At 34.8% G+C, this 25,107-nt stretch overlaps 2 protein-coding genes across 5 annotated transcripts; both read left to right on the plus strand.

Annotated features, from left to right (window-relative positions):
- The first annotated feature begins 1,183 nt into the window (after positions 1 to 1,183).
- Positions 1,184 to 21,895, plus strand: LOC111000549 (oocyte zinc finger protein XlCOF6). 4 transcript variants are annotated; one of them, XM_045633646.1, is made up of 6 exons: positions 1,184 to 1,430; positions 2,339 to 2,474; positions 3,755 to 3,841; positions 6,160 to 6,288; positions 13,138 to 13,389; positions 20,958 to 21,895. In XM_045633646.1, exons 1-6 carry the CDS (start codon positions 1,296 to 1,298, stop codon positions 21,119 to 21,121), a joined length of 903 nt encoding a protein of 300 aa, XP_045489602.1. In that variant the 5' UTR covers positions 1,184 to 1,295; the 3' UTR covers positions 21,122 to 21,895. The 4 variants fall into 4 exon arrangements, with proteins under 4 accessions (XP_045489602.1, XP_045489603.1, XP_022125718.2 ...); XM_045633647.1 differs by lacking the exon at positions 13,138 to 13,389 and having other exon boundaries at positions 20,958 to 21,855; XM_022270026.2 differs by lacking the exons at positions 13,138 to 13,389; positions 20,958 to 21,895 and adding an exon at positions 18,813 to 19,930.
- Positions 21,208 to 23,762, plus strand: LOC123690383 (zinc finger protein 28-like). Its single transcript, XM_045633844.1, is given in 3 exon segments — positions 21,208 to 21,291; positions 22,609 to 22,629; positions 22,632 to 23,762. Coding segments are annotated over 3 exon segments (1,218 nt in total). The 3' UTR covers positions 23,745 to 23,762.
- Positions 23,763 to 25,107: the final 1,345 nt, after the last annotated feature.

Here is a 25,107-nt window from a genome sequence, read left to right on the forward strand (position 1 = left end):
CAACAGAACAAAATCCTAAGAGCAGTTTCAAAAGTACTATGGTACATAACCAACATCGATGTTTACGAACTCCTAAAAATGAGAGCTATCAAAGAGGAAATCCGGAGACTGGCAACTAAATACAAAGAGCGGTTAAGCTATCATCCGAACGAACTTACTCGCCAACTCAAGATGAGTAGATACTCCTAATGGGACGTCACTCCACAGAACGAATTCGCTCATAGCCTTAGTGCTGATTGCATATTACCGCAGAGAGAAAAATGTAGAACGAATCGCATTGTGATGACAACAGCAACAGAAAACTTTTATCAACAATTCAAAATTTTCAAGCGCTTTTTACTTCTCTGTTTCTGATTGTGTTAGCTTATAAATGTTTGATCTTTCTTTCAACAATGAGCTAGCTTTGTGACTTGGACCCCGTATATCTACACTTTCCTGAAGAACTGTAACGTTTTGTGATTTGGCTTTGTTACATGGATCGCTTGGAAAACTTTGTTACATGGACTCTGTATAAAAAGTGACTTAATGGAGAATATAGAGAAAAACGGCGTGAGAATGCCAATCATTGACTGCAGCAACTGTATGAGCAGTTGCCTCTCATATTCCGAGTAGGGCTTCCGTTTTTTTTCCCATTTTTTTGTGAGCGAATTCGGTCCGAGTGAAAATATCCATGGTCATTCGTTTAAGCAGGTAAAAAATCTATCGACAGACGACAGATTGACAGGTAATCAAAGGAAGAAGACTCAGGCAAACGAAAATAACAAAAAACTGTAATAATTATAACAATTTCTCTGAAAAACGAAATTCTGTTTTTTTTTGACAAAACAGAAAATACGTTTGTTTCGATAAAGCTTATAAAAAAATCAAAATTTAATTACAATTGTAACTTGTAAGTTAAGGGTATGTTATCATACTATATTACAGTAATGGCTGTGCCCCTCAAACCAAGCGCGTGTTATATATTACGTTTATGTATATCTGAAAAACTAAGAATGATTTTACTTCATTGCCATGCCACTTTGCATGCAATGTGAATATATTACCTATATTTGACCTTTGCAGTAAGTATAAATGGAATGGAATATAATGAAAAATTGCAAGTAATTACCATGCTTGAAATGCAAATTATTTTATAGTCTGTATTCAGGGCAAAAAAATAAACTGTAAACTGGCAACACAATCTTAATGTTTTATAATGGCGGATCTTCGATTAAGGCACGCCAAGAATATACCGCTAATTAATTCCTAAGTGCATAATTATTAGTGAAGTTTATGTGGAATTAGTAATATAAACAATGGAGGATTTGAAGGACGGAATGTGTCGGTGTTGTGCCTCCGAGGGTACTTATAAAGACTTCACAGCTTCATATCAATGGATGGGTGCCGAAGAAGTATATGGCGACATGTTAAAGGATTGCTTCGATATTACTGTGAGTATAGTTTAGTTATTACCTAAAATTTTATGACTTTTAAGAGAGTTTCGATAAAAAAGTGTTCATATGTTTATAATTGATGTATCTCATTTATTGATCGAATGTCGGCTTGGCTCCGTATTTGTTCAGCGCATTCATTTGTTTTACCCAGCATTAGCTATAAAAATACGTAAATATGCGTTAAACAGACATATTTATAATTTATTTTTAAAATCTTATCTTACTTTCGTGGATGACATTACCAAAATTAAATTAAATTAGTAGAATATAAAAGAACTTTCACTGCCTGATTCGCTTATTTGTGTTTTAATTATGTTATAATTTTACGGAAAAAATATTCTCTTTGTATTTAAATTTAAATACAAAACAATCATTTGGAGAACTGAGATTTGTAAATCCACTGGGAGAATTACATTACATTGTTAAAAAAATCATATATATGCTCAAGTTCTTAAAGAAAATACATGCTGTGTAATTCTAAATCCAACATGAGTAAGTGACTTAGTTGTTTACAACATGATAACTATTTAGTATTCACATCTTACAAACAAATACTAATAAAATAGCTTATGGGAGAGATTCTTAGAAAACATTGATTTCATGTTTTGTTCTCCTTTCTCTTAATATAGACAACATGAAAATGTTATATGTATTAAGTTGGATGATTTTATTATATATATCAAATGATATTTACATGTTTGGTGTCAAAGTTATAATATTTCAATGCTATGATTATCCTAGTCACATCATTACTGTTAATTTGACTAAAGTTTGGGTTAGTGTACATTGTTTATACAATGTTATATTTCACTATTTATATCAATAACTCATGTAAAAGCACAGATAGCATCACAATATAGTTTCCATGGTAAATAAATAATAAAATTTTATTTTTGTTATAACAGCTCTCAACGTCACTGGTGAACAATGGTGGTATTTGCGAGGTCTGCATCACACAATTACGGAATGCATTTAATTTTAAAAAACAGGTACAAAATACTGAAGAACAATTTAAGAGGATGCAAGATCAGTTTTTAAAAGGTATTTATTTGAAGATTTCAATACATTTATGTTTATTTTGTGCATTGGTTAAGAATGGGGCAGAGATATTTCTGAATAACCCTTATGAGATTACTAAAGGCCATTAGGGGCTGTTCTAGTATTACTTACACAGATTTACTGCAATTTATCCCCCTTTCTGTGGTCAGCAAACTATATGGTAATTAGTAAATAGTACATAAATAATTTTTTTAGGAATTCTTGAAAATAAATTTTGTTTTCAAGTATAGACAATGTGGTAATATGTGTAAAAAGTAAATAATTACTGAAAATCAAAGACCCCTTGAAAAATTTGAATATATATTTTTTATTCTTTATAATTCTAAAACATTTTTTCACATTAATAATTTTTAATTGAAAATAGACTGCAGGTTTTGTTGTTGCTTAACCAAATAACAATTGATTGAAAGACAGAAAGAAATAAAGAAACAAAAGACGGAATGAAAATACTTTTATTATACACAATAACAGTATATTTTGGTAAAATGAAGTGCACTAGGATTCCCTGTGTTACGGGCAGTTTGACATGTAAACTGTAATAATTTCTAAGTAGCACAAATTTATAATTAAACTAGTTTTGCATGGAATTTTTTTTTCCTGTATCAGCATAGAACAGGTTGAGATGATATTGTTTGAGATCTTAGTAAATGTATGTGTGTGAGTTTTGAATGTTAGTGACAATTTGATTTTTAAGGAAGTGGTTTAGGGTAAAGGGACCTTGAGAGAAAATGCGTTGGGCGAAGATAGTTAATTGCTATTTGAATTTCAATCAATCAATCAAAATTCACATATTCAATTTAGATACGTCTTAGGGCATGCTTTTGAATGTCGAAAATCATAGGTGATGTGTAAATTTTAACTGTATTCCAAATCACTACATAGTATAAAACAAAGTCGCTTTCTCTGTCCCTATGTCCCTTTGTATGCTTAAATCTTTGAAACTACGCAACGGATTTTGATGCGGTTTTTATAGATAGAGTGATTCAAGAGGAAGGTTTATATGTATAATAACATCCATTAAATAGTGGAGAAGTACCTACTGTTATTTTTGAGGTTTCTAATGTGATGTCGTAAATAATTACATTTTTTCCGCTTACATTGCAAACGCAGGCTGAACCCTACGAGTTTTATCAAAATAATGTACTAAGTATTGTATACAGTTTTTCTGTAGTGTATTTAGTATCAGCATTGCACCAGTGCGAAGCCGTGGCGGGTCGCTAGTATAACTATAATTTTAAACTGTTAAATTTTATTTGTTGCAGGAGATATAGTTAAAATAGAATTGAACAATGATCCAATGGAAAACTCTGACGGTGGTGATAATATTGATGATGATTTCTCTAGTCCTGGTAAGTATCATGGGTATTTCATAATTATAATTATAATGCTTTATTGTATCTGTAATCATCCGAGCTGTATATATGAATGTAACATTTATTTGATTAGTAAGAGCGGAGTGACTCTTGAGGAGCTTCAATGCTGGCTAGGCACCAATAGATTTTTTCTTCACTTTCTATGTGAGCTTAACACTGACTGGTTTGTACAGTGAAGGGTAGTATTGTGGAAAATGCTTGCCTTGGACCAAAATATTTAACAGTGTGTATCAAGCATGGAGGCCTGATCTACGTACCCATGAAAAATCCTACTGATCACAAAGTAGATATGGATAGACCCACCAGACAGCTACAATATGGGTATTTGCTAACAAACAGTCTTAAAAATAAATAAATAGATTTGAGTTTTCAAATAATATAAAACTGGGCATTATTTGGGTCTCTACCCGAGATACTAGAACTAGAGAACTCTGCCCTCTGACTGTTCAAGTATTTTGCAGATTAGTATTAATAGGAAGCAGAGTTACTGCAATTAATCCCCCCCACTTGTCAGTAAAAGTAAGCAAAGCTCTCAAAAATAAATGTTTAATTTTTGAAGGAATCCTCGAAAATTTGAATGTCTTCATCCAAAATTAAATCTTTCATTGATTCGCTAGCCGTGTACTACTGCCTCTCTTATGCTCGGGCGAATCCAAAATCTTCTTTGACGTCTTTTTGGGGGCTGATTTAAAGCGAGTATCACCACAGTCATGGTTGACATGGTGACGTCATATCAAATCAAATCAAAAATCATTTATTCATATAGGTAAACATGTATGAACTTATGAACGTCAAAAAAAGGAAATATACTTTAAATGAATCTAATTTTACATTTACTCTCAGTTCTCAAATCAAGGGCGTAGAACGGAAGAGAACTGAAAATAAACTCTCCGCCACTCTTTTCTTAATCGCCAAGGTTTTTTACGCAATGTTTGTAAGGAGCTGCAACCATTACACCATGTTCCATATGACATCTTGAGTAATAAAGAATAATAAAATAAATTACAAACAAAGACTTGTCCACTATCAGCAGGAGGCATGCTGAATGAATGAAATAAATCATTTTGAAAACATTAACACTTTTAAAAAACTTCTAAAAAGTACTCTTCAACTAAGTTACCAGTCTTGAAACTAAATAATGTAGGTAGAAATAACCCGGGCTTCGTTTTCGGTGTGGACCCGCCCGGCTTAGCGCACCCGGGTCTACCCGCCCGGCTTAGCGCACCCGGGTCTACCCGCCCGGCTTAATGCACCCGGGTCTACCCGCCCGGCTTAGCGCACCCGGGTCTACCCGCCCGGCTTAGCGCACCCGGGTCTACCCGCCCGGCTTAGCGCACCCGGGTCTACCCGCCCGGCTTAGCGCACCCGGGTCTACCCGCCCGGCTTAGCGCACCCGGGTCTACCCGCCCGGCCTTCCGCGGCATATACTAAAACTTTTAATTCTATTCAAGACTAGCTGACCTGGCAAACGTCGTCTTGCCAAACTACTACCTTTAACTCAGCGCCATCTGTTAGAATTGTATCAAATAATAAACAAATGTTAATGTTATCGTAATTTTAGTAAGGATGCCTATTTTTTTGAAAATGAAATATAGCCTATGTCACTCAGGAATGATGTAGCTTTCCAACAGTGAAAGAATTTTTCAAATCTGCCAAGTAGTTTCGGAGCCTATTCAATTCATACAAACAAACAAACAAAAAATCAAACCTTTCCTCTTTATAATATTAGTATAGATTTGACAATTTCAGTGTTGCTATGTTATGAAAGTAATAAATAGTGACGTTGCGAAATTATTCGATATGGAAATGAAATATTTCCGTATCAATTCCTCTGGTTTATAGTAGTATATATAAACAACTAGGTACTACTTTAAATAACTAAATATATCAGGAAATTAAATATTTCTGAACGGATAATTTAGTTACGACGATTAATTTTATGAAGTTCATTACTTTTTCAGTAAGTAATATAACTTACGTAACTTTTTATAAAATGAAGCAGCGATCACTAATTAATAAATAAGTATTGTGAATAATTATGTATTTATTTAAATAAAAATCAATAATTTAGTCTTTAATTGGCACACCAATATTATAAATAAACATAAATCGCGATTGCTTATCGGTTTTTGTGTACATCACTACACTTTTATATGTGGTATCATTATTTTACAAAATGACAGTAGCTAATGTCAAATGTGGAATCGAAATATAAGTCGTGGTATAGTGTGGACCCTGCTTAACAATATTAATATGCAGCCTTATTTTCTAGCCTACATTTTTTTAAATTTCAGAGTACGACGTACCAATCCAGTCGATTAAAATTGAGCAGATGGAATCGAAAACGAAAAAGCGACCAGCGAGGGCTTCCACGTCGAAAGCGAAAAAGCCCAAAGTGGAAGTAGGAGAGCCATCGAATAAACGTAAGTTTACTTTTCCTTTACCAGGTTTGAAGGTTTTGTGTTCACGGGCATTAAATGTTATCTCAATTGTGGTCAACAGGTGGTTGATGAGAAACAAAATTTGTCGCGTCGTCTTTTGTTTTTATGCAGGTGGAACTGTTAATGAATACGGCTTGATGGGTGAAGACATTTTGATGGATTTCTATATTTCATATAAGATATATGTAGTGCACCTTGTAAAAACTAATTTTTTCTATATCTAAGGGAGGGAAGATTTGTTTAAAACAATAAAATATAATATATGTTGACAATTTTCAACATATCGGTTACCACCAGCAATTATTAAAATAATCCTTCATCGACCTATGTTAATGTTGGTCACTGAAGTATTTCCGAACCAATTCGGCTGGCTGATATAATTCTTACGCCCGAACCCAATATTTAATCCATAATCTCAGATAGAAAACAATCTGAGATCAGACCGTGACAGTCGATCGATCTCCTATCTGTATCCCAATAAACGAACGCTACGAAGTCAATCCATTGTTGGCGACGGATAGAATGCAATCTCTTCGCTCTTTACACTTATATTTGATAATCAAATAAAGTAAATAAAACCGTACAAATATTAAAATATAAATGTCTATGTTTAAAACATATCAAATAGATTGAAATTATTTTAAAAACTGCTGTAAGTTAAAATCTTAATATAGGCTAACTGTCATTTTCATACAAAGGTCTGTCCACATACACCAACCCGAACTACCACAGATTGCTATTACAATCCGTCGATTGGTTATTAGCACACTATTACAATATTTGAATTAAGATGTCTATCTCAGATGGTCATAAATGAATTGAGATATGTTGTTGGGTTTGGGCGTTAAAAGGCCGGCAGCGCGCTTGTCCATGTAAAATAAACAAGTTTTGAATGAATGTTACCTTGAACACAAAATCTTTGACCTATTTATCAAGATTATGGAAGAGTTTTGTAGAAATTTTATATTTACATATTAGTTTTAGGAGTAATTTAAAAAAAACTATAGGTTATATACTTATGGGCGTCATTTAAAACCTAAAAGGTGTAGGCATGTGATGATTTACTTTATTAAAAGTACCTACAGTTTTTTAATCCGGCTTCTTCTCTTGGCCTACACCCTCTGTCTTCTTTGCCGATGAGTAGGGATGCCTACAGATTCAATCACGTGGAATCCTGTGAAATGGGTTCCATAATAAACATTTTTTTATATTTCGTTATAAATTATAAGTGTCTATGGCTTCAACGAGGGACTATCGTTCCTGAGGTCCTAGATTCAATCCCGCGCCAAAAGACCTTCTATGTGTGCAATTAATTTCTCCGCGGTTTCACAACTGAGCGTTTTACAAGGCAATTTTTTTTATTTAAATAACAATTGCTCGAACGGTGAAGGAAAACATGTGAGGAAACCGGCTTGCCTTAGACCCAAAAAGTCGATGGCGTGTGACAGGAGGCTGATCACTTACTTGACAATTAGATTGAAATCTGAGGTCCAAGCATAAAAACGTTGAAGGCGCCATTGTTTTTTTAAATGAATTTTAGATCAATGAAGTATTTATCGTGAATTTAATAGTAAATCAATTGTTTTGTCTTGAGTAAAAATATTAAAAACGTCACAGTTTAAAAGGAATATTTGATAAAAATTTAAGCGTACGACAAATTAGTCTCTAGAAGATAAACTCTTAATCAATATAAAAATACTACCCAAATACTACCCAACGAAAAAATACTCCTTATCTTGAAATTGTATTCATTCTTACTACAAGCGAAATCAGAGAATTATCACTAAATAAATTCGAAGCTTATACGTAAGTTAATCAATAAAGCTTTTTTTAAATTAGACGAAAATTTCACTTGCTATAGTTCAAACAATTCTTTAACTCAAAAGTTAGCGATTAAAAAGAGTGGCGGAGAGTTTCATGCTAGTTCTTCTTGCCTGCTCTATGCCTTTGACTTGCAAACTCGTAGTAAATGTAAATTTATAATTTCTGACATTCATAAGTGTACTTTTTTACCTATTTGAATAAAGTTATTTTGACTGATGCAATTAAACTAATACAATTTTATAGAATGTTTAAATTTACATATTTTTTTCATTTTTTATATTTTGAATTTATACGAAAACTCTTCCATAGTTTTTTCCTTGTTATATTTCTGTGTTAGCAACACCAACTTTTGACTTTCGTAAGTAAGTTTGTGTTGCTGTTTGTGTTATATAGGCTATGCAAAGTTATAGTTTTATTCTACGGTATTTATAAATGCGGGTAGACACATTAAATTATGAGGGTAGATTTGATTCGTAAATCGATCTATGGACATTAAAATTTATTTTCACTGTTTATGTAACGTTATTAAAAAACATTCAAGCACATAACTGTAAAACATTTGAAAATATCAAAAACGGTAGAGGAATATTGTCCTCTGAATAAGGAAAGTGCGTCCACATCTGCAGCTGAGTTTTATCATCGGACGTCAAGGCAGAATACGAAATTCCACCCGTATCACCTCGACGTCCGCTGTTGCACAACTGGGTGATATCAAGGCAGTTTTTGCCGCGCACCACCACTTTGTGGAACCAGCTGCCCACTGAAGTATTTCCGAACCAATTTGACTTAGAATCCTTTTGATGTGAAACATCTATAGCCGCACGTAAAACCGATTTCTGGCGTGGCGACGCGTCGCCACGCTATATGATATACACATCAAACAAGGTACAGTCTAAATGCTGTAGTAAATTTCACATTAAAAATATTTAATGAAAATAATGTTTATTCAACAAATAGTCATCGTTATCTGGAAAAAAATTGTAATATTTTATTTTATCATTATGACATATTTACCTGGTTCCTATCACACTCTGTTCTTTTCTGCATATTACTTTTACAAAATAATGTCGATGTTTCACATCTGCCAGGCGTCCCGTGACGGCTCACATTTTTTTTTCTTAGCCGGCAACGCACTCGCGAACCCTGTGGCATTGAGTGTTTAGAGTGGCGGTATTACTGAATATCAGGTGATGGTTTTGGTATGGAGGTTCCCTTGCTCCAAGATCTTGCAGCTCTCTTTGCCTGCAACTGTATGACGTAGATTTGATAGGGTCACACATCAGGCAATGACATGAACCTACTAAAAACCTATCTATCTCCTAGTATTTATCAGTTAATGGCCATTTTAATTATAACTTTGCATCGCTACCTGTTTTTTAGTATAGAATGATTAGCTATTATTTTACGATATTTATAAACTTTTATACAAACATATATCTTTGAAACAATAAGTGCATTGCGGAGTTTTAATTTTGTTTTTATGTAAAGGTAAGTTTTCTTTCATATTTAAAACTTGCGATGAGAATTGGTTGGGCTCTAACCACAATATTTGAAAAACATATGACTAAAATAGCGCGAGCAAACTTGTCTGTTGGATGACCTTTAAATAACCTTACCAATATTTAAAACTTTTAAACGGTAACATTGTGCTAAATACTCAAATGCGGTACGTTCTAAGCGATTGTCTGAGAATGATGCGAAAATAAAATGCGTTTAAATATAACAATGTGATTTGGGCAAAGCTAAGAGATGCCGTCAACATTAATAACAAGCGAAGAATATGTGATAAGAAGATATGGATGAAGATAATTGAGATTACTTCGTTTCTGTTATAGGAACAGAAGACAACGCACCCAAACGCAGAAAGCGGAAAGTGAAAACTGATCATAGCGCTACCCCAGAACGCATAGAACATAGGGTTAACCTCACAACGATACTCCAATACTCCAATGCCAGCCCGTTTAGGGATAAAACTATGCGCGGTTTCTCCTGTCTCTACTGCGCGAAGTATTTCCAAACTATAGACGAGTTGCGCAGACACACAGCCCTGCAAAATGAAAAGAATAAAATCAATAAAATGCTGGATTACAAACTTAGCTATAATCCTATAAAAGTCGATATCACAGACCTCCAATGCGGCATCTGCCAACGCCCCATGAAGGATTTGAACGAGCTAAAAGATCACCTAACTAGCGAACATAATAAAACAATACATAGAGATATAAAAGATATCATTCTACCGTTTCGTTTGGAGAACGGGCAGAATTTCGCTTGCGTTCTGTGTTCGGTGGTTCATATATCGTTTAAAAATTTGTATCATCACATGAGCAGTCATTATAGGAATTATTGTTGCTCCAAATGCGGTGTCGGTTATATAACAATAGCGGCGTTGCGCAAACACGACAAAACCCACTTTCAGGGCAACTTTGCGTGCGACTTTTGCGATAAGACGTACACATCGTTGACGAAGAAACGCAATCACGAAAAGGGCGTGCACACCGGCGGATGGTTGCGCAACAAATGTCCTCATTGTCCGGAGATTTTTGTCAGCTACTACGATCGTAGCGAGCACCTGGTGAAAGCGCACAATCAGGCGCCATTGATATTCCCGTGCAACGCCTGCAACAAGACGTATAAGAAGAAATTCGAGCTGAACAGGCATATACGGCATCATCACCTTCAGCAGAAGAGTTTTCTGTGCGACAAGTGTAACGCAAAGTTCTTCTCGAAGCGTGGGTTAGTCGATCACATGACCCGGCACACGGGTTCCGAGGTGTGTTCCTGTGATCTGTGCGGAAAGACGTTCTCTCGTCTTCGCACCCTGAAGGACCATTTGAAAATTCACGAAGATGATAAGAGATATCAGTGCGAGGTCTGCAAGAAGACGTTTATGCAGAAGTGCAGTCTGAAGAGTCATATTAAATTGCACCAGGATGACTTGGATATATTCAAAGAGTTTGATGACGTGAAACATTTGATTGATAATCGGGAGATGACGCTGAAGGAAATTGCCGCTGAGAGTAAGAGGAAGGCTGAGGAGGAGAAGAGTTGGTTTGGCAAAAATGATGCGGACAGCTGAAGGAATCGCTGGTTAGGTTTAAGGAGTATGAAGATTTTATAGCGGATATTTTACTACAGAACGAATATAAAATTTGCATATTAGGTATTGCAATATTATTGTATTACAGGCAGGCCTAATACATGGATACCATTGTGTATACATACGAAAATTGTATATATGTATTACTTGAATAATATAGTTTTAATGGGTGCAATGTATATTAAAATTTAACTCTACGTATCTAAGTATCGTTTCTCAACCTAAGTGATCAGAGTCCTTGAGCTGAGTCGAGTCCCGTACGTCAAAAATTTTAGTGAATCATAGACAATACAATCGCGCTTCTAGTTAATCTTTGACAATTAAATGTCAGGGCCATACGTCACCGGGACGCCATGGCAACGTTACCATGGCAACGTCTGGCGTCTATGCGTCGCCAATGCTTATATTTTCTGTCTCGACACAAAAATAAAATTTAAAACTAAATTAAAATTATCAATATAATATTAACTATTTATTTAATAATTTTAAATCAAGTTTTAAAATCATTTTTTATGTATAATATTGATAATTAGGAGAGCAAAAATCTTACGATTTCTTTTGGGATATTTAAGTAATTAAGGTAATTAGTAGATAAAATTACTCGTTCGTCAATTCGCCATTAGCGGTGGCGTGATCATTTCCCCTCCCCCTTCCGCTCCCCCTCGTTTCCCTCATTTGACGTGCTAGCGTTTGATGTATAGTTTCGAAGACATTTTAATTGCTCAACTTACCCCTATGCTCAACTAGCCCCGCTCTACCCTAGTAAAGACTATTATGAGACTATGAAAAAAAAAGTTCTAAGAGCGCGGCCACACGACATCTTTGACTTTGACTGAGTTGAGTGAGTGACGGAGTATACAGACACCTGCAAAGAACTGGTGACGTCCCCAGATGGTCGCCAAGTGAGTTAAGCTTTGGTCTGGTGATCATGACGCACAACGCTGCGGTATGCGGTTTGCCGGACACTCAGCGCATAACGCAGCGTTGTGCGTCATGATCTACAGACCAAAGCTTTAGCCGGCTTCTCAGTAAGTAATAGTTAGCGACGTCGCTGGCCACAATGGTGTAATAAATGAAAAGGCAAGTCTCGGTATTGGTAAAAATATTTTTATTGTATGTATTATTGAATCTTTCGTCTGTATAAAGCGTGGATAGGCGAATAATGAATGTATCGCTGGTAAAGGGCTAGCTGCTTGCGTAAATTTAATTCAAAATCATTTATTTATAACATAACACTTCTTAAAAGGCCGGCAACGCACTCGCGAGCCCTCTGGCATTGAGGGTGTCCATGGGCGGCGGTATCACTTAACATCAGGTGAGCCTCCTGCCCGTTTGCCCCCTGTTCTATAAAAAAAAAAAAAAAAAATAACACAATGTAAATTTTGAACGTAAATAAAATTCTATACTTGTAATTTTACATTTACTGCATTTTAATCAAGCGCGTAAAAAAGAAGAGAAGAACTGGCAATAAACTCTCCGCCACAGTTTAATCGCCAAGCGTGCAGTTATACTGATGGCGTGTTCTCGTGATATTTAACTTAGAAGTTAATGTTTAGAGCCTATAAGACGTTATACTTTTTTGGGAAAAATGTTGTGAGTAAATTTTTCTACGATGCGCGCGCATACCGTCACAAAAAACCGACACATTTAGTTTGCAAACATTTTTGTTTTGAAAAAAAAGTAATTAACAAAGTAAATTAAAGGGTCCTTCAAGAAAAGAGCGTACACATTCTTAAAAGGTCGGCAACGCACTCGCAAGCCCTCTGGCATTGAGAGTGTCCATGGGTGGCGTTATCACTTAACATCAGGTGAGCCTCCTGCCCGTTTGCCCCCTGTTCTATAAAAAAAAACCAATAATCAAATTAATCACAGCGAGTAATAATAAAAGAAAACTTTGAATTTTTCAGTTTTCGAGATGCGTTCAAAAAATGCAGTGAAATGTAAAAACTATCGTGAACGAAAAAAAGCCGCAAGTTTAAAAATTAAAAAAACAACATTAACATCCGCTGAACGATCTCGTATGTATAGGTTGCGCAAAAAACAACTCGCTCAAGGAACGAAATCATCTGTGAATGATGTTTTGTGTACTGATAATGATACTGCATCGACTTTGAATTCGCAAATCACGTTTGAGTCATCGCCTCAGCCTGTTAATACTGGTAAATATCTCTATCTCTTATCTTCATCATAATTTAAAACATTGGATTATTGATGTTATACTTCTTTTGGCGCGTTACGGAAAAATTATGAGAGTAAATTTTTATTTTTTGTGACATTAAACCGACAGCCTGAAGTTAGCTATAGTAAACATTTTAGTTTTATTGAAGTTACACTTCTTTTGGCGTGTTAGGGAAAAATTATGAAAGTAAATGTTTACCACACCGTCACAAAAAACCGACACCCTGAAGTTACCTATAGTAAACATAAACATTTTAGTTTTTTCTATTGTTAGTGCTGTTTTTTTTAAATATTTTTATCTTGTTCCGCCAAAGAAGTGTAACTTCTAACGTTTTTTTTAACTCTAATTAAAAAAATGTATGGTTTCAATAGCTTCCAGAACTTTAAGAAGCGATATTTAACTATAACTTAAATATCGCTTAAAAACAATTTAATTCTTTTTGAAGTTATACTTCTTTTGGCGCGATGGAGAAAAATGATGAGAGTGAATTTACATAAACACCTAAATTCGACATCGTAAAGTTAGGTCTAGGTGGTATGAAAATCGATAACTATGTCCAAGTTGTATATTGTAGTATTTTTATATTTAGATCACGTGTTTCCTAACAGTACAATTAAACAGTGTGAATAAATAAATATTATTTTGGTGTTTTTAAATCAATTTCATATACGACAGTGATGGTATTTAATAATTTATTAATTTAAATAAAATCTTTTTATTAATTTTAATATACATTCGCCAATGAAGTATAACTTCTAACGCGTGTACCTAAGTACACACACTTTTTTTTCTATTCTCTATGTTCGTTTGGATAGTTCACTCACGTGTTGGCACTCGCGCGAATAGCACGTCTATTAGTAACGTTTGTCTATTTAGTAACGTATATATTGGTCAAATTATGTAATAATCGAAGTCAATTTTCTTTTGAAATTGTCGAGACTGTCAGCTAGAGAATTGTCCTGCAATAAATAATTTTAATATTCTGCTTTTCTTATTTTTGTTGAAGTCCACAGAATATTTCATAGATTATTGACCTCTTAGTGTTAAGAAAGGTTTACAAAATATCATTTGTATACTAGCCACAACACGTTAGATCAATTTTCTTAGAACCATATTTCTGTCATCAATAAAGTTTTATTTTAATATTAGCTGTTTTGAAAATGTACTAACTGCAGATTTTATTTTCATCGTAAGTAAATTATGTTTGAATTGTATGCTTCAGTTATATTCAATTTATCCTGGGTTTTGAAGAGAAACTTCGTTGAGGGAAAATTTTTTACCGATCAAACGCAATAAATAATAATATTATCGTTTTTGTCGATGAATGGAAGAGAGTGATTAAGACCGATTGTGAGAGAGTTAGAAAGGGAGTAGGGAGCAAGCAAGTGAGAATGATGGAGATAGAGAGGAAGGGAGATCGTGAAGAAATATACGCAATTGCATGATGTATTCGTTTAGTAGTTACATATTAGATCTTTAGATTCTACTATTCTATCGGCAATTCATAACGTCTTGTTCAGTAAACGCAGATTTTTTATTTATTTATATTATCATTAGCATGTATACAGTGTAAATATACAAATACATACATACAATGGAGTGATCATATACTGGTACATGATCATCTATTGGGGCTTAGGTAAATAAGGTAAACCTTACTAATTAATAATTTACAAAGAGCAGAGATTTAAAATAATTTACTTTTTTTATTAGTTAAGCAGGTGATTAATATGAAATTTTTATATTCACGACATATGCTCGTGTGGTTTTAATTAAATCGTTTTGTTTAATAAAACATTTGTGAAAAAAATATAATCGGCCGCGGAAATTTAATCTCAATTTTAACTAAACCATATGTTAACCATGCCTTTATAATATCGCCTCGAATTTTGATTTTTATCATGCAGTTTATATTGAATACACTCATACAGTATGTAGCATTATTACACTCATGATACATTTGAATCGTATTTCCAATTATAATAAAAAAATACAGCGAGTACATATGTTTTGAATATGACGTGTGTTATTTGTATCTCGATTGATATAACGATACGTAAAATTTTACCTTGTTTGTGCGTGACTGTAGCCTGTTTAAGCTATGTTCTGATGCCAAAATCTTGCCGCTGATTTTCAAATCGTGCGACTAGACGTGGTATTTACGTACGTACCGTGCGTGCGTGCGTGCGTATGAGTGTGCGTTGACGCGTCTACGAGCGTTACTTCGAGCGCGCGCTTCCATCGCGTTCCATCAGTTCGGTTATTCTGAAGATGTGCAATAATAACTTTACCACGCCATATTGAAACAGACTGAGAAATATCGGAGCTATAAGATACATGAGCAACCATTTTGTTGTACATTCGAACGAGCGCGTAGAGTGGACGCACGTTGATGAAGATTTTTTTATCGTTGAAATCCAAGAGTTTTAAATTATTGAAATATAGAAAGAGAGAGTATTGTTGGTGAATCTGATAATGGTTTGGATATAAGGAAACTGATGGGTCAAAGTCAAAAATCATTTATTCATATAGGTAACATAATGTACACTTATGAACGTCAAAAAAAAAAAAAATACATTAAATGATTTGAATTTTACATTTACTGCCAGTTCTCAAATCAAGGGCGTAGAACGGAAGAGAAGAACTGGCATTGAACTCTCCGCCACTCTTTTTGATCGCCAAGTTTTTTTTTACACAATGTTTTTAAGGAGCTGCAACAATTACCATGTTCCATATGACATCTTGAGTAATAAAGAATAATAAATTAAATTAAAAACAAAGATTTGTCTTCTATCAGCAGGAGGCATGGTGAAATGAAAAGTAAGTTGAGTCAGTATACATACTTGGGCTACTAAAGTTAGCCGAGATTCGTAGCAGTCGCTGTTAAACCCACGCGCGTTAAACGCTACTCCGAGCGCCAAATGTGTGTTTGTGAAACAGTATTGTGACGTATAATAGTTACATCATTGGATTATATTTGGGCTTCCATCCGTCCGGGTTTCCCCGGATTTGTCCTAGTTTGGAAGACGGGGAGTATCCGGGAGGGACGTAAATTGTAATTGGTTTTCGATTCTCATTCATAAGACATTCTTTAGACATTTAGACATTCTCTCTGTTCGATTTTCCAGAAAGAAAAGTTTTTTTTTCTAATATTCTGGGAAAATATTTATTTATATGAACACTAGCTGACCTGGCGAACTTTGTTCCGCCTTAATGGCAATAAATAAGCAGTTTGGGTTTTTTATTGGAAAAAATACAAAAAAATTAAATACCTACATTAATCATTCATTATTATTTCTGTATTTTAGTACATAGGTTGCTCTTCACTTAAGTACCTTGTGATACACATTTTTTCATTTTTTGTTTTATTATCAGGCGCAAAAACAAACAACGCTGATGGTCTTCCGACCCGTGAACATGCCACGTATAATTGACCATGGGAAAAACATGAATGTTCTAGATTTAAACCACAAACTTTTAAGGATTGGCCTTGTGATTTGTTGATGGTCATGGAAAATGCAAGACGTATCGGAAATTGAAGTCTTTTAAATTCAAACGGCATATCGGTTGGGATCATCGGGATCCTCGGAATAAGAACTTCCTCACCTTTGAATTTTCCTATCATTATCGTAGCGTAAATTACATTGTTCTTCAATTTTCTAACCACCAAACGCATACCATTATGTAGTTCAGGTCATCTACATCTTTATTCTTTTTCTTCTTTTTTATCAGTAAGCAATGTAACTCTCATGTTTGTTGTCAGCTGCAGTTTCGTCACATAGCGCCATAGATTTGACGATTTGAGGCAAGCGTTTATTTCGTCGACAGCCGTAGATCTTGGAATTACTGGCAGTATTTGGCGGAAATCGCCAGACAGTAAAATCATTGCTCCTCCAAAACATCTCGATTCATTGCGTAAATCTTTTAATGTTCGGTTAAGTGCTTCCAATGCACGTTTATGCGCCATTGTGCATTCGTCCCAGATGATGATTTTCGATGCCGCTAAAACTTTGGCCATTGCTGAGTGTTTTGCAATATTACACGTTGGTTCTCCAATAGTTTGAAGATTTAACGGTAATTTTAATTCTGAATGAGCCGTACGGCATCCTTCTTACAATGTGGCTGCTATTTCAGAAGAAGCAACTGCAACCGCTATGTTGGATCTCGCCCGAACAGTTGCTAAAACTAATGACATGAGGAATGTCTTGCCAGTTCCACCAAGGGCATCTAGGAAATATAAACCACCATTTTCATCATCGTTTGCCTTCATTAAAGTATCATAAACTTCCTTTTGTTGGTATTTCAACAGGGGTACATTCGTTTGAACTACTAAATCTAATTCCTGGTGATCATATTCACGTTCCCGTTCCAATACTCGATTAAATGCGTCATTCGACAACAACAACAAATAGAAACATTCATCATTCTTTGGATGAACTGTATACATACGACAATACCGAGTTTTATAGTTCTTTTCACTGTTTATACGAATGGGCAATAGCACTATCATTATAATTAAATTGTAAATTGTAAAAATAATTAAACGTATTTATTTAATAGAAATATTTTGAATATTGATATCTTACAAATATCAAATTGTCATATATACGTCATTACATAGCTGTCATTATACGTCAATTACATAGCTATCATTTGCGTTTTATTATTCCAAGTCTGATTCTTATTTGTTATACCACTTTTTATAGTGACTGACGTTTCATGTCAAGTCCCACGGGAACGCTGTCGAACGGGATAAAAAGTATCCTATGTCCGTCTCCTGGCTCTAAGCTACCTCCATACCAATTTTCACTCAAATCTGTTCTTTCGTTCTTGAGTTATAAGTGGTGTAACTAACACGACTTTCTTTTATATATATAGATAAGAGTTCAAGTCATGTTTTTAATTAAAAAATAAAAATAGGGTTGGTCGTAGAGGGGTGAAAAATATATATAAAAAAAAAATTAAAAATATGCACACAAAATTTTACGACAATTGGTCGAGCTATTTGGGAGGATTTTAATTACAAACACCGTGACACGAGAATAGTTTTTATGTAGATCCGTAATTTTTTTGATAATATTTTACAACCTAGAGAAAACATTCTACATTGTCTATGGTGTAAGATTTTTTCGAAACCGTCAAGTAGGGGAGTATATTTAATTCAAACAAACAATTCTCCTATTATTACTATTTTATTTAAACCTGAGTATCTGTGTACTAGTTGACTACAGTAGGTATTTCAAAGTCGCGTACAATGAAATAACATATGCTTTTTGCTCTGAATTATTTCTGTTTATTCGAGATATAAATTTTCCGGAAAAACTAACGGTTAAACTTTACGTTGCTTAGGTTAGCAGTGTCATGCCCAACGGCGGAAAGCTGAATGGTCTTTTTCTTTTATAGGCCGTACCGGAGCACGGAAAAAACGAAAACGGACCTTTAAAGAAGAGAAAGAGAAAGAGAGCGATAATGATATTGTATATCGTGAAAAGCATCTGTCTGAAATGCAGAAGCAGTGGCATAACTTGAATATACTGTTGACGTGCTCGAATATAACGCCGTTCAAAGATCGTAATGATGCTGGATATATCTGTGCCTACTGTTTCAAAACATTTCCCGATCCTAACGAATTGAGGAGACACACACACAGCGATCACGTTAAGGAGAAACCCTCGTACAAGGCTGGCTCCGGGATGAGTAGCTTTGTGGCGTTTCTGGACATTGTCGATCTCAAATGCACTATATGTGATAGGCCAATGGAATCTATAAACGCGTTGACCAATCATCTAGTCGATGAACATTACAAGGAGTACTATCTGGATGTGACTGATTATTTCCAACCCTTCAAGCTAACCAATGAACAACAGATTACATGCTGTCTCTGCACAGCAATTTTTCACAATATGAAACTGTTGATGCAGCACATGAACGAGCATTATAGGAATTTTATATGCACCATATGCGGTGCGGGATTCGTTAATAGCTTTCGATTGAATCGTCATGAAACGACGCATGTGAAAAAGAAATCAAGTTTTCCGTGTCGCCATTGTGGGCTGGTTTTCGCAGCTGAGTCCAAAAAGAAGGCACACGTGAATACGGAGCATAAGGGCGTCGCTGGTGATAGCGTCTGTCAGATATGCAAGGCGCGATTCAAGAATTACTATCAGAAGACACGGCATATGTCCCAAGTGCACAATGTTGAGGGTATCAAATGTGATATGTGCGAAAAGAAGTTTAATCTCAAGTCGAATTTGATGCTGCATATGCGAAGTGTGCATTTGAAGGAACGCCCGTATGCATGCTCAGTTTGTAGCATGGGTTTCTTTATAAAGCGACATATGCTGGGACACTATTTGGCGACGCACACCAATGAGAGGAAATTCAAATGTGATATATGCAGTAAGGCATATGCAACGCAGAATAGTAGAAGGAAGCATATGAAGAAGAATCATGGTATTACTAAAGTAAAAAGTCAAACCGGTATTGTGTAGTTTTAAATGAAATTCTAGTGATGTATGTACTGTGAATATTTTTTATTATAATTTTATATATATATATATAAAATTATAATAAAATCACATATATATATATATATATATGTGATAATATAGCGGTTTGATCTGGAATTAGTTTTATTATTTTTACGGAAACATACAAATCAAATTATGGAACAAAAATATTTGGTGGCTGGCTATGCTGGCAAAACAACTAGATACATATTCTCAAAACTCAAAAATATATTTATTCATATAGGTAAACATGTACACTTATGAACGTCAAAAAAACTAATAAATTAATTGTAAATTTACATTTACAACCAGATATATCTTAAACATACTATTAAATTCGTAAAAAGTTCGTTTGAGGGACAAGAATTTGCCGCCTTTTCTATTTATTTATTTATATCGTAATCCTACAGCTAAAATAAATTATATATAAAACAAATACACAGAAAATATAGCCAGATGGAGTACATCATGCATTTAACTACAAAAAGGTTTAAGGATAAACATACAAAAAGTATTCAATACATTTAACTAAGTGGTACCAAATTTGGTCGTGTTGTGTAATGGTGTAAAAGTAAGGGTATGTACGTGATAGTGTGTATGTGGGGTGTGTATAGTTGTTAAGTTAAATCGCCGAAACAAAAACGATGGTGTGATAGTAGAACATTATAATGACGTAATCGGCTTAAAATATATTTAACTATTGAAATATCGGAAAAGTTTTACAATACAAAACTATGTATGTCACATGCAATCAAACACACAAAGAAGCAAAAATCATTTATTCATATAGGTAACAAAATGTACACTTATGAACATCAAACAAAAAAGAAATATACATTAAATGACTCAAATTTTGCATTAACTGCCAGCTTTCAAATTGAGGCGTTTACATATTACGTGTACGAATTCTGATATATGGATATCTGTATACATTTCTACAATGTGACAAGTATATAGAAAGCCAAAAATGACATAATTGTAAACAATAGAAGTACCAATGGAATCAAAGTAAAGGATTAACTAGTACTTTTCTTTGTAGGTGACGTCAGCAAATATCCTAAAACAAGTTTAATGGAAAATTCGCGGTCTAATATTTTTGAACCTATTGTTAACATAAAGATTGAAGAGGAGAATTCCCTCTCAGATAGTGAAGATTATGAACTCAAATACTCAGTTATGACGAATAACGAGGTAAGAAAGTAGATGAAGGCAAGGGAAAAGTTGAAGCATAAAAAAACCTCAAAAATCAAATACTGTTTCAAATGCCAGAAGACTGTGATCACTCTGTAATGTCTCTTTTTGAAGAACAAGATAAAAGTGAGAAAGACGAGAGATCACTAAGCTCTAGACATAAACAATTGACAAAAGATGACGTAAATAAAACACAAGAGAGAGAAATAGAACAACATCGTTTCAGCTAGAGATAAATTATAAAATTCACAAACACCAATTCGCACACACAACAGGAGTTGGTTGTGTGTGGTTTGTCAAGAACAATTTACCCAAGTGGCTAACTTAAAAAAGCACACAAGCAAATTGGTAAATTGAATTTTAATGGGTCATAAAATGTCTTCGTATATTGTAAAACTAGTATTCACTACAGTGCATTTGTGATAGTATCAATGATGTAAATGAATTAACAGCACATCTTAGTGACGAACATAATCAAGAAATGCACACTGATATAAAGTGCGGACCTTTGAATGTGGGGTGTGTCACAAGGCATTTGGACGGCAAATAAGTTTACGTCAACATATTTGCATACATGAAGACGATCGAAGGTTTGGAGCCATGCACATGAACATGGCGTGGATGTTAAGGTATCGCTTTCTCGGAATATATTTCCATCATTGATCTTTGGTGTACATTGAAATGTTTTTACTTGTGTTAACTCTTGGTTGAATTGTTAATATGATATGTTATAATAAAAGTATTGTTTACTTAATATATATTTTTTCAAATACCCACAAATTCTTTATCTGTTACTACAATAACATGATTTAAATATCACCGTAATTTTATACAAGACAAACAATCATTAGAGTTTTGTTCAGGAAAATAGCGCAATTGAAAAGATATTTATTAGGTTAAGAGTTAAATCATTAAGGTTAAGGTTAAGGTTAATTGACTAACGTGAATATATCTGATGATTTCTACATCTTTGTCGTTGATAATTATTTTTCTTTACGATTCATACTACGAGCCAGTTTTGGTTGTGGTCATCAATTATTATTGGAGGACTGGACATAATCTAGCAAATCAAAAAAATACTAGTACCTGATTAAATTATGATTTTCAAGTATAAATTAAACTAATCGTTTACTAATCATAATCTAATGGCCTTTTGACTACTAACTAAACTATCCTTTTTCTATAAATTGACTCTTATTTTCGTGAATATTCAAACGACATCGCATACGAATCTTCGGTACTTTTTGGAACGTCACCAAGCTGATTTCCACTGCTATCCTCTGAATAACATCCTCTAACAGTGCTTCTTCATAAAACAGAAAACTTAGCAGCGTGCGATTGGTATCATGGCATTATACAATCTGTAAATTTAACTTCGGATCTATACGGTAAATTGTTATCCAGCTTAATTACTACACTGAATTAGGTTGATAGTGATTCCAAGAAAAGCGTGATTCACTTTCTGAATGTCAGTAAAAACCAATATTTTATCTTTATAGGTAAACGACCGGGTGTTAAAATTGAAACCGTGTCTATGGATACGGTTAAAACAGTGAAGAAGCGCATTACAAGAATGAATACAAAAAGTAAGCTTCAGATGAATAAACATATGCATAATATTGAGGAGATATTAAAATTTTCTAACGCTACACCTATTCGGGGATACGAAGGGCAAGGCTACAGATGTTGCTATTGTTCCCAACAATATTTAAAACCAAGCGAACTCAAAGCTCATACAGTTGCGACACACGAAGGAATCACCAAAGCAGATTTCGGATATCCCCATATAGAAAAATTTAATGTAAAAGTCGATATAACCGATCTTCAATGTAAACTGTGCGGGCAAAGTATTGATAATATAGATGTATTAATTAATCATCTGATTAATGATCACAATAAATCGATGTACACGGATATCAAGAGTCATATAATACCATTTAAATTTGACAATAGCGAAGGTCTTCGTTGCTTCATTTGCTCGAATAGATTCAATGCGTTCAAGGCGATATTGGAACACATGAAACTGCATATAAGAAACTATGTCTGCCCAATATGTGACGCTGGATTCATCACTCGAAGTCAGATGAGGTATCACCACCAAACACATAAGACTGGCTCCTTCAAATGCGATCATTGCGACAAAGTGTTCAGTACGTCCCTCAAATGTAAAAGTCATATAAGAAGCGTTCACGAGAAGAGCGTTTTGAATAAGTGCGGATTTTGTGATGCGACATTTATATCCTATCGGCATAAACAGAAGCATCAAGCCGAAGAGCATGGCCTGGAGTGTCAGGTTAAATGTGACGCGTGCGGTCGTTCCTTCCAAAGCCAGGGTTCGTATAGGAAGCATCTCCGGGCGAACCACTTAATGGAGCGCCAGTTTGAATGCTCGTTCTGTGATTTGAAGTTTTTCACAGTTACTGGATTGAATAGGCATATGGTGAAGCATACAGGGGCTAGAGATTTTAAATGCGATGTTTGTCAGAAGGCGTTTGGACGCCGGAATACACTGAGGGAGCATATGCGGATTCATGCCGATGATAGGAGATTTAAATGCGAGTATTGTGGGTTTGCTTTTGTACAAAAGTGTAGCTGGCGTGGGCATATGCGCACGAGGCATGGCGAAGAGGTGTAGATAGAAACTATAATTATGTTTATGCAAATATGTTAATTATTTTATTAGTATATTTATAAATAAATAGATGATGATTTTAAAACTTTTTCTTGAATATATTTTTAACAGGTATTATTAACTTTGCCGAATTTCGTCTGATAAATGACCGAAACTTAACAAAAATTTCCTGCGTTTGACATTAATACAAAAAAAATCTTGCAAAACTTTGTTTCTGATTATTTAGTGTTTTAATGTTCTAAGAACACTGCCGGTTTGGTGTGTGTTGATTTTTTTTGACAAATCCTGCTTTATCAATATATTTGTACTGTTAAATCAAAATTTACTATTATCTGAAACTTTATAGGAATGATGCTACTGCAATAACAGATAGTGAACTGTACTCCATGTGTTATCCGGTATATGTTAGCTGTATGATGTATTAAAAGTAAGCAATAAAATTGCTAAGACCTGCTTAACACTATATCGATATAGAATTAGAAAATGTTTGAACACCAATAAAATAAACGTTTTCTTTATAGGTATACCCGCGGAAGTTGTTGTAAAAATGGAAAGAGTAGATTCTGATTCGGAAGAATATGACGAGGAATGGCAATCCAATTTGGCCGTGTACACATCGACAAAGGAATCTGAGAAGATCAGTCTAAACGAGGAGATGAATAAGCATTGGGTGAATATACGGGAGATACTGAAGTGGTCCAACGCAACGCCGATTAGGAGTTATGGTGGTAGAGGATATCTTTGCTGCTACTGTTCTAAACAATTCGTTGATCCCAGGGATTTGAGAGCACACACATCCCAGTCCCACATGGGAATAAATGATGCATGCTTTACCAAGAAAGCTCATTTGAATGGCTATTGTATTAAACTGGATATAACGGAACTGTTTTGCAACATTTGCGGTGAATCCATAGACAATGTGGAATTGCTTTTGGATCACCTTTCAAAGTGTCACAGTATACAAATCTACACGGACATTAAGAATCTTATAGTTCCGTTCAAATTTAACAGCGAGGAACTCCAATGCTGTATGTGCGATGAGAAATTTGGGGCTTTCAAAGTTCTCTTGGCGCATATGAACGATCACATCAGGAATTATGTGTGTGAAGTGTGTGACGCTGGATTCGTCAATGTCAAACAGCTACGTGGACACGCGGAGATACACAAAACTGGGTCACACAAGTGTGAGCAGTGCGGCAAAGTCTTCACAACGATGCGTTCCTGCTCGTTCCACATGAACCGAGTGCACCGACGCACCTTCGTCTATAAGTGCGGCTACTGTTCCCAATCCTTCAAGGAGTCCAGGCAGAAACAGAAGCATCAGTTGGAAGTCCATGGTGTGGGTGCGGTGATAACGTGTGAATAT

This window comes from Pieris rapae, chromosome 24 (genome assembly GCF_905147795.1).
Source record: "Pieris rapae chromosome 24, ilPieRapa1.1, whole genome shotgun sequence".
Lineage (NCBI taxonomy): Eukaryota > Metazoa > Arthropoda > Insecta > Lepidoptera > Pieridae > Pieris > Pieris rapae.

What these genes read in the sequence shown, in the direction of transcription:
- LOC111000549 (XM_022270016.2), top strand. Translation starts at nt 1,296, where the DNA reads ATGGAGGATTTGAAGGACGGAATGTGTCGGTGTTGTGCCTCCGAGGGT. An exon ending in GCAAGATCAGTTTTTAAAAG is followed by an intron (nt 2,475 to 3,754) that starts GTATTTATTTGA and finishes TATTTGTTGCAG; the next exon opens with GAGATATAGTTAAAATAGAA. An exon ending in TGATGATTTCTCTAGTCCTG is followed by an intron (nt 3,842 to 6,159) that starts GTAAGTATCATG and finishes TTTAAATTTCAG; the next exon opens with AGTACGACGTACCAATCCAG.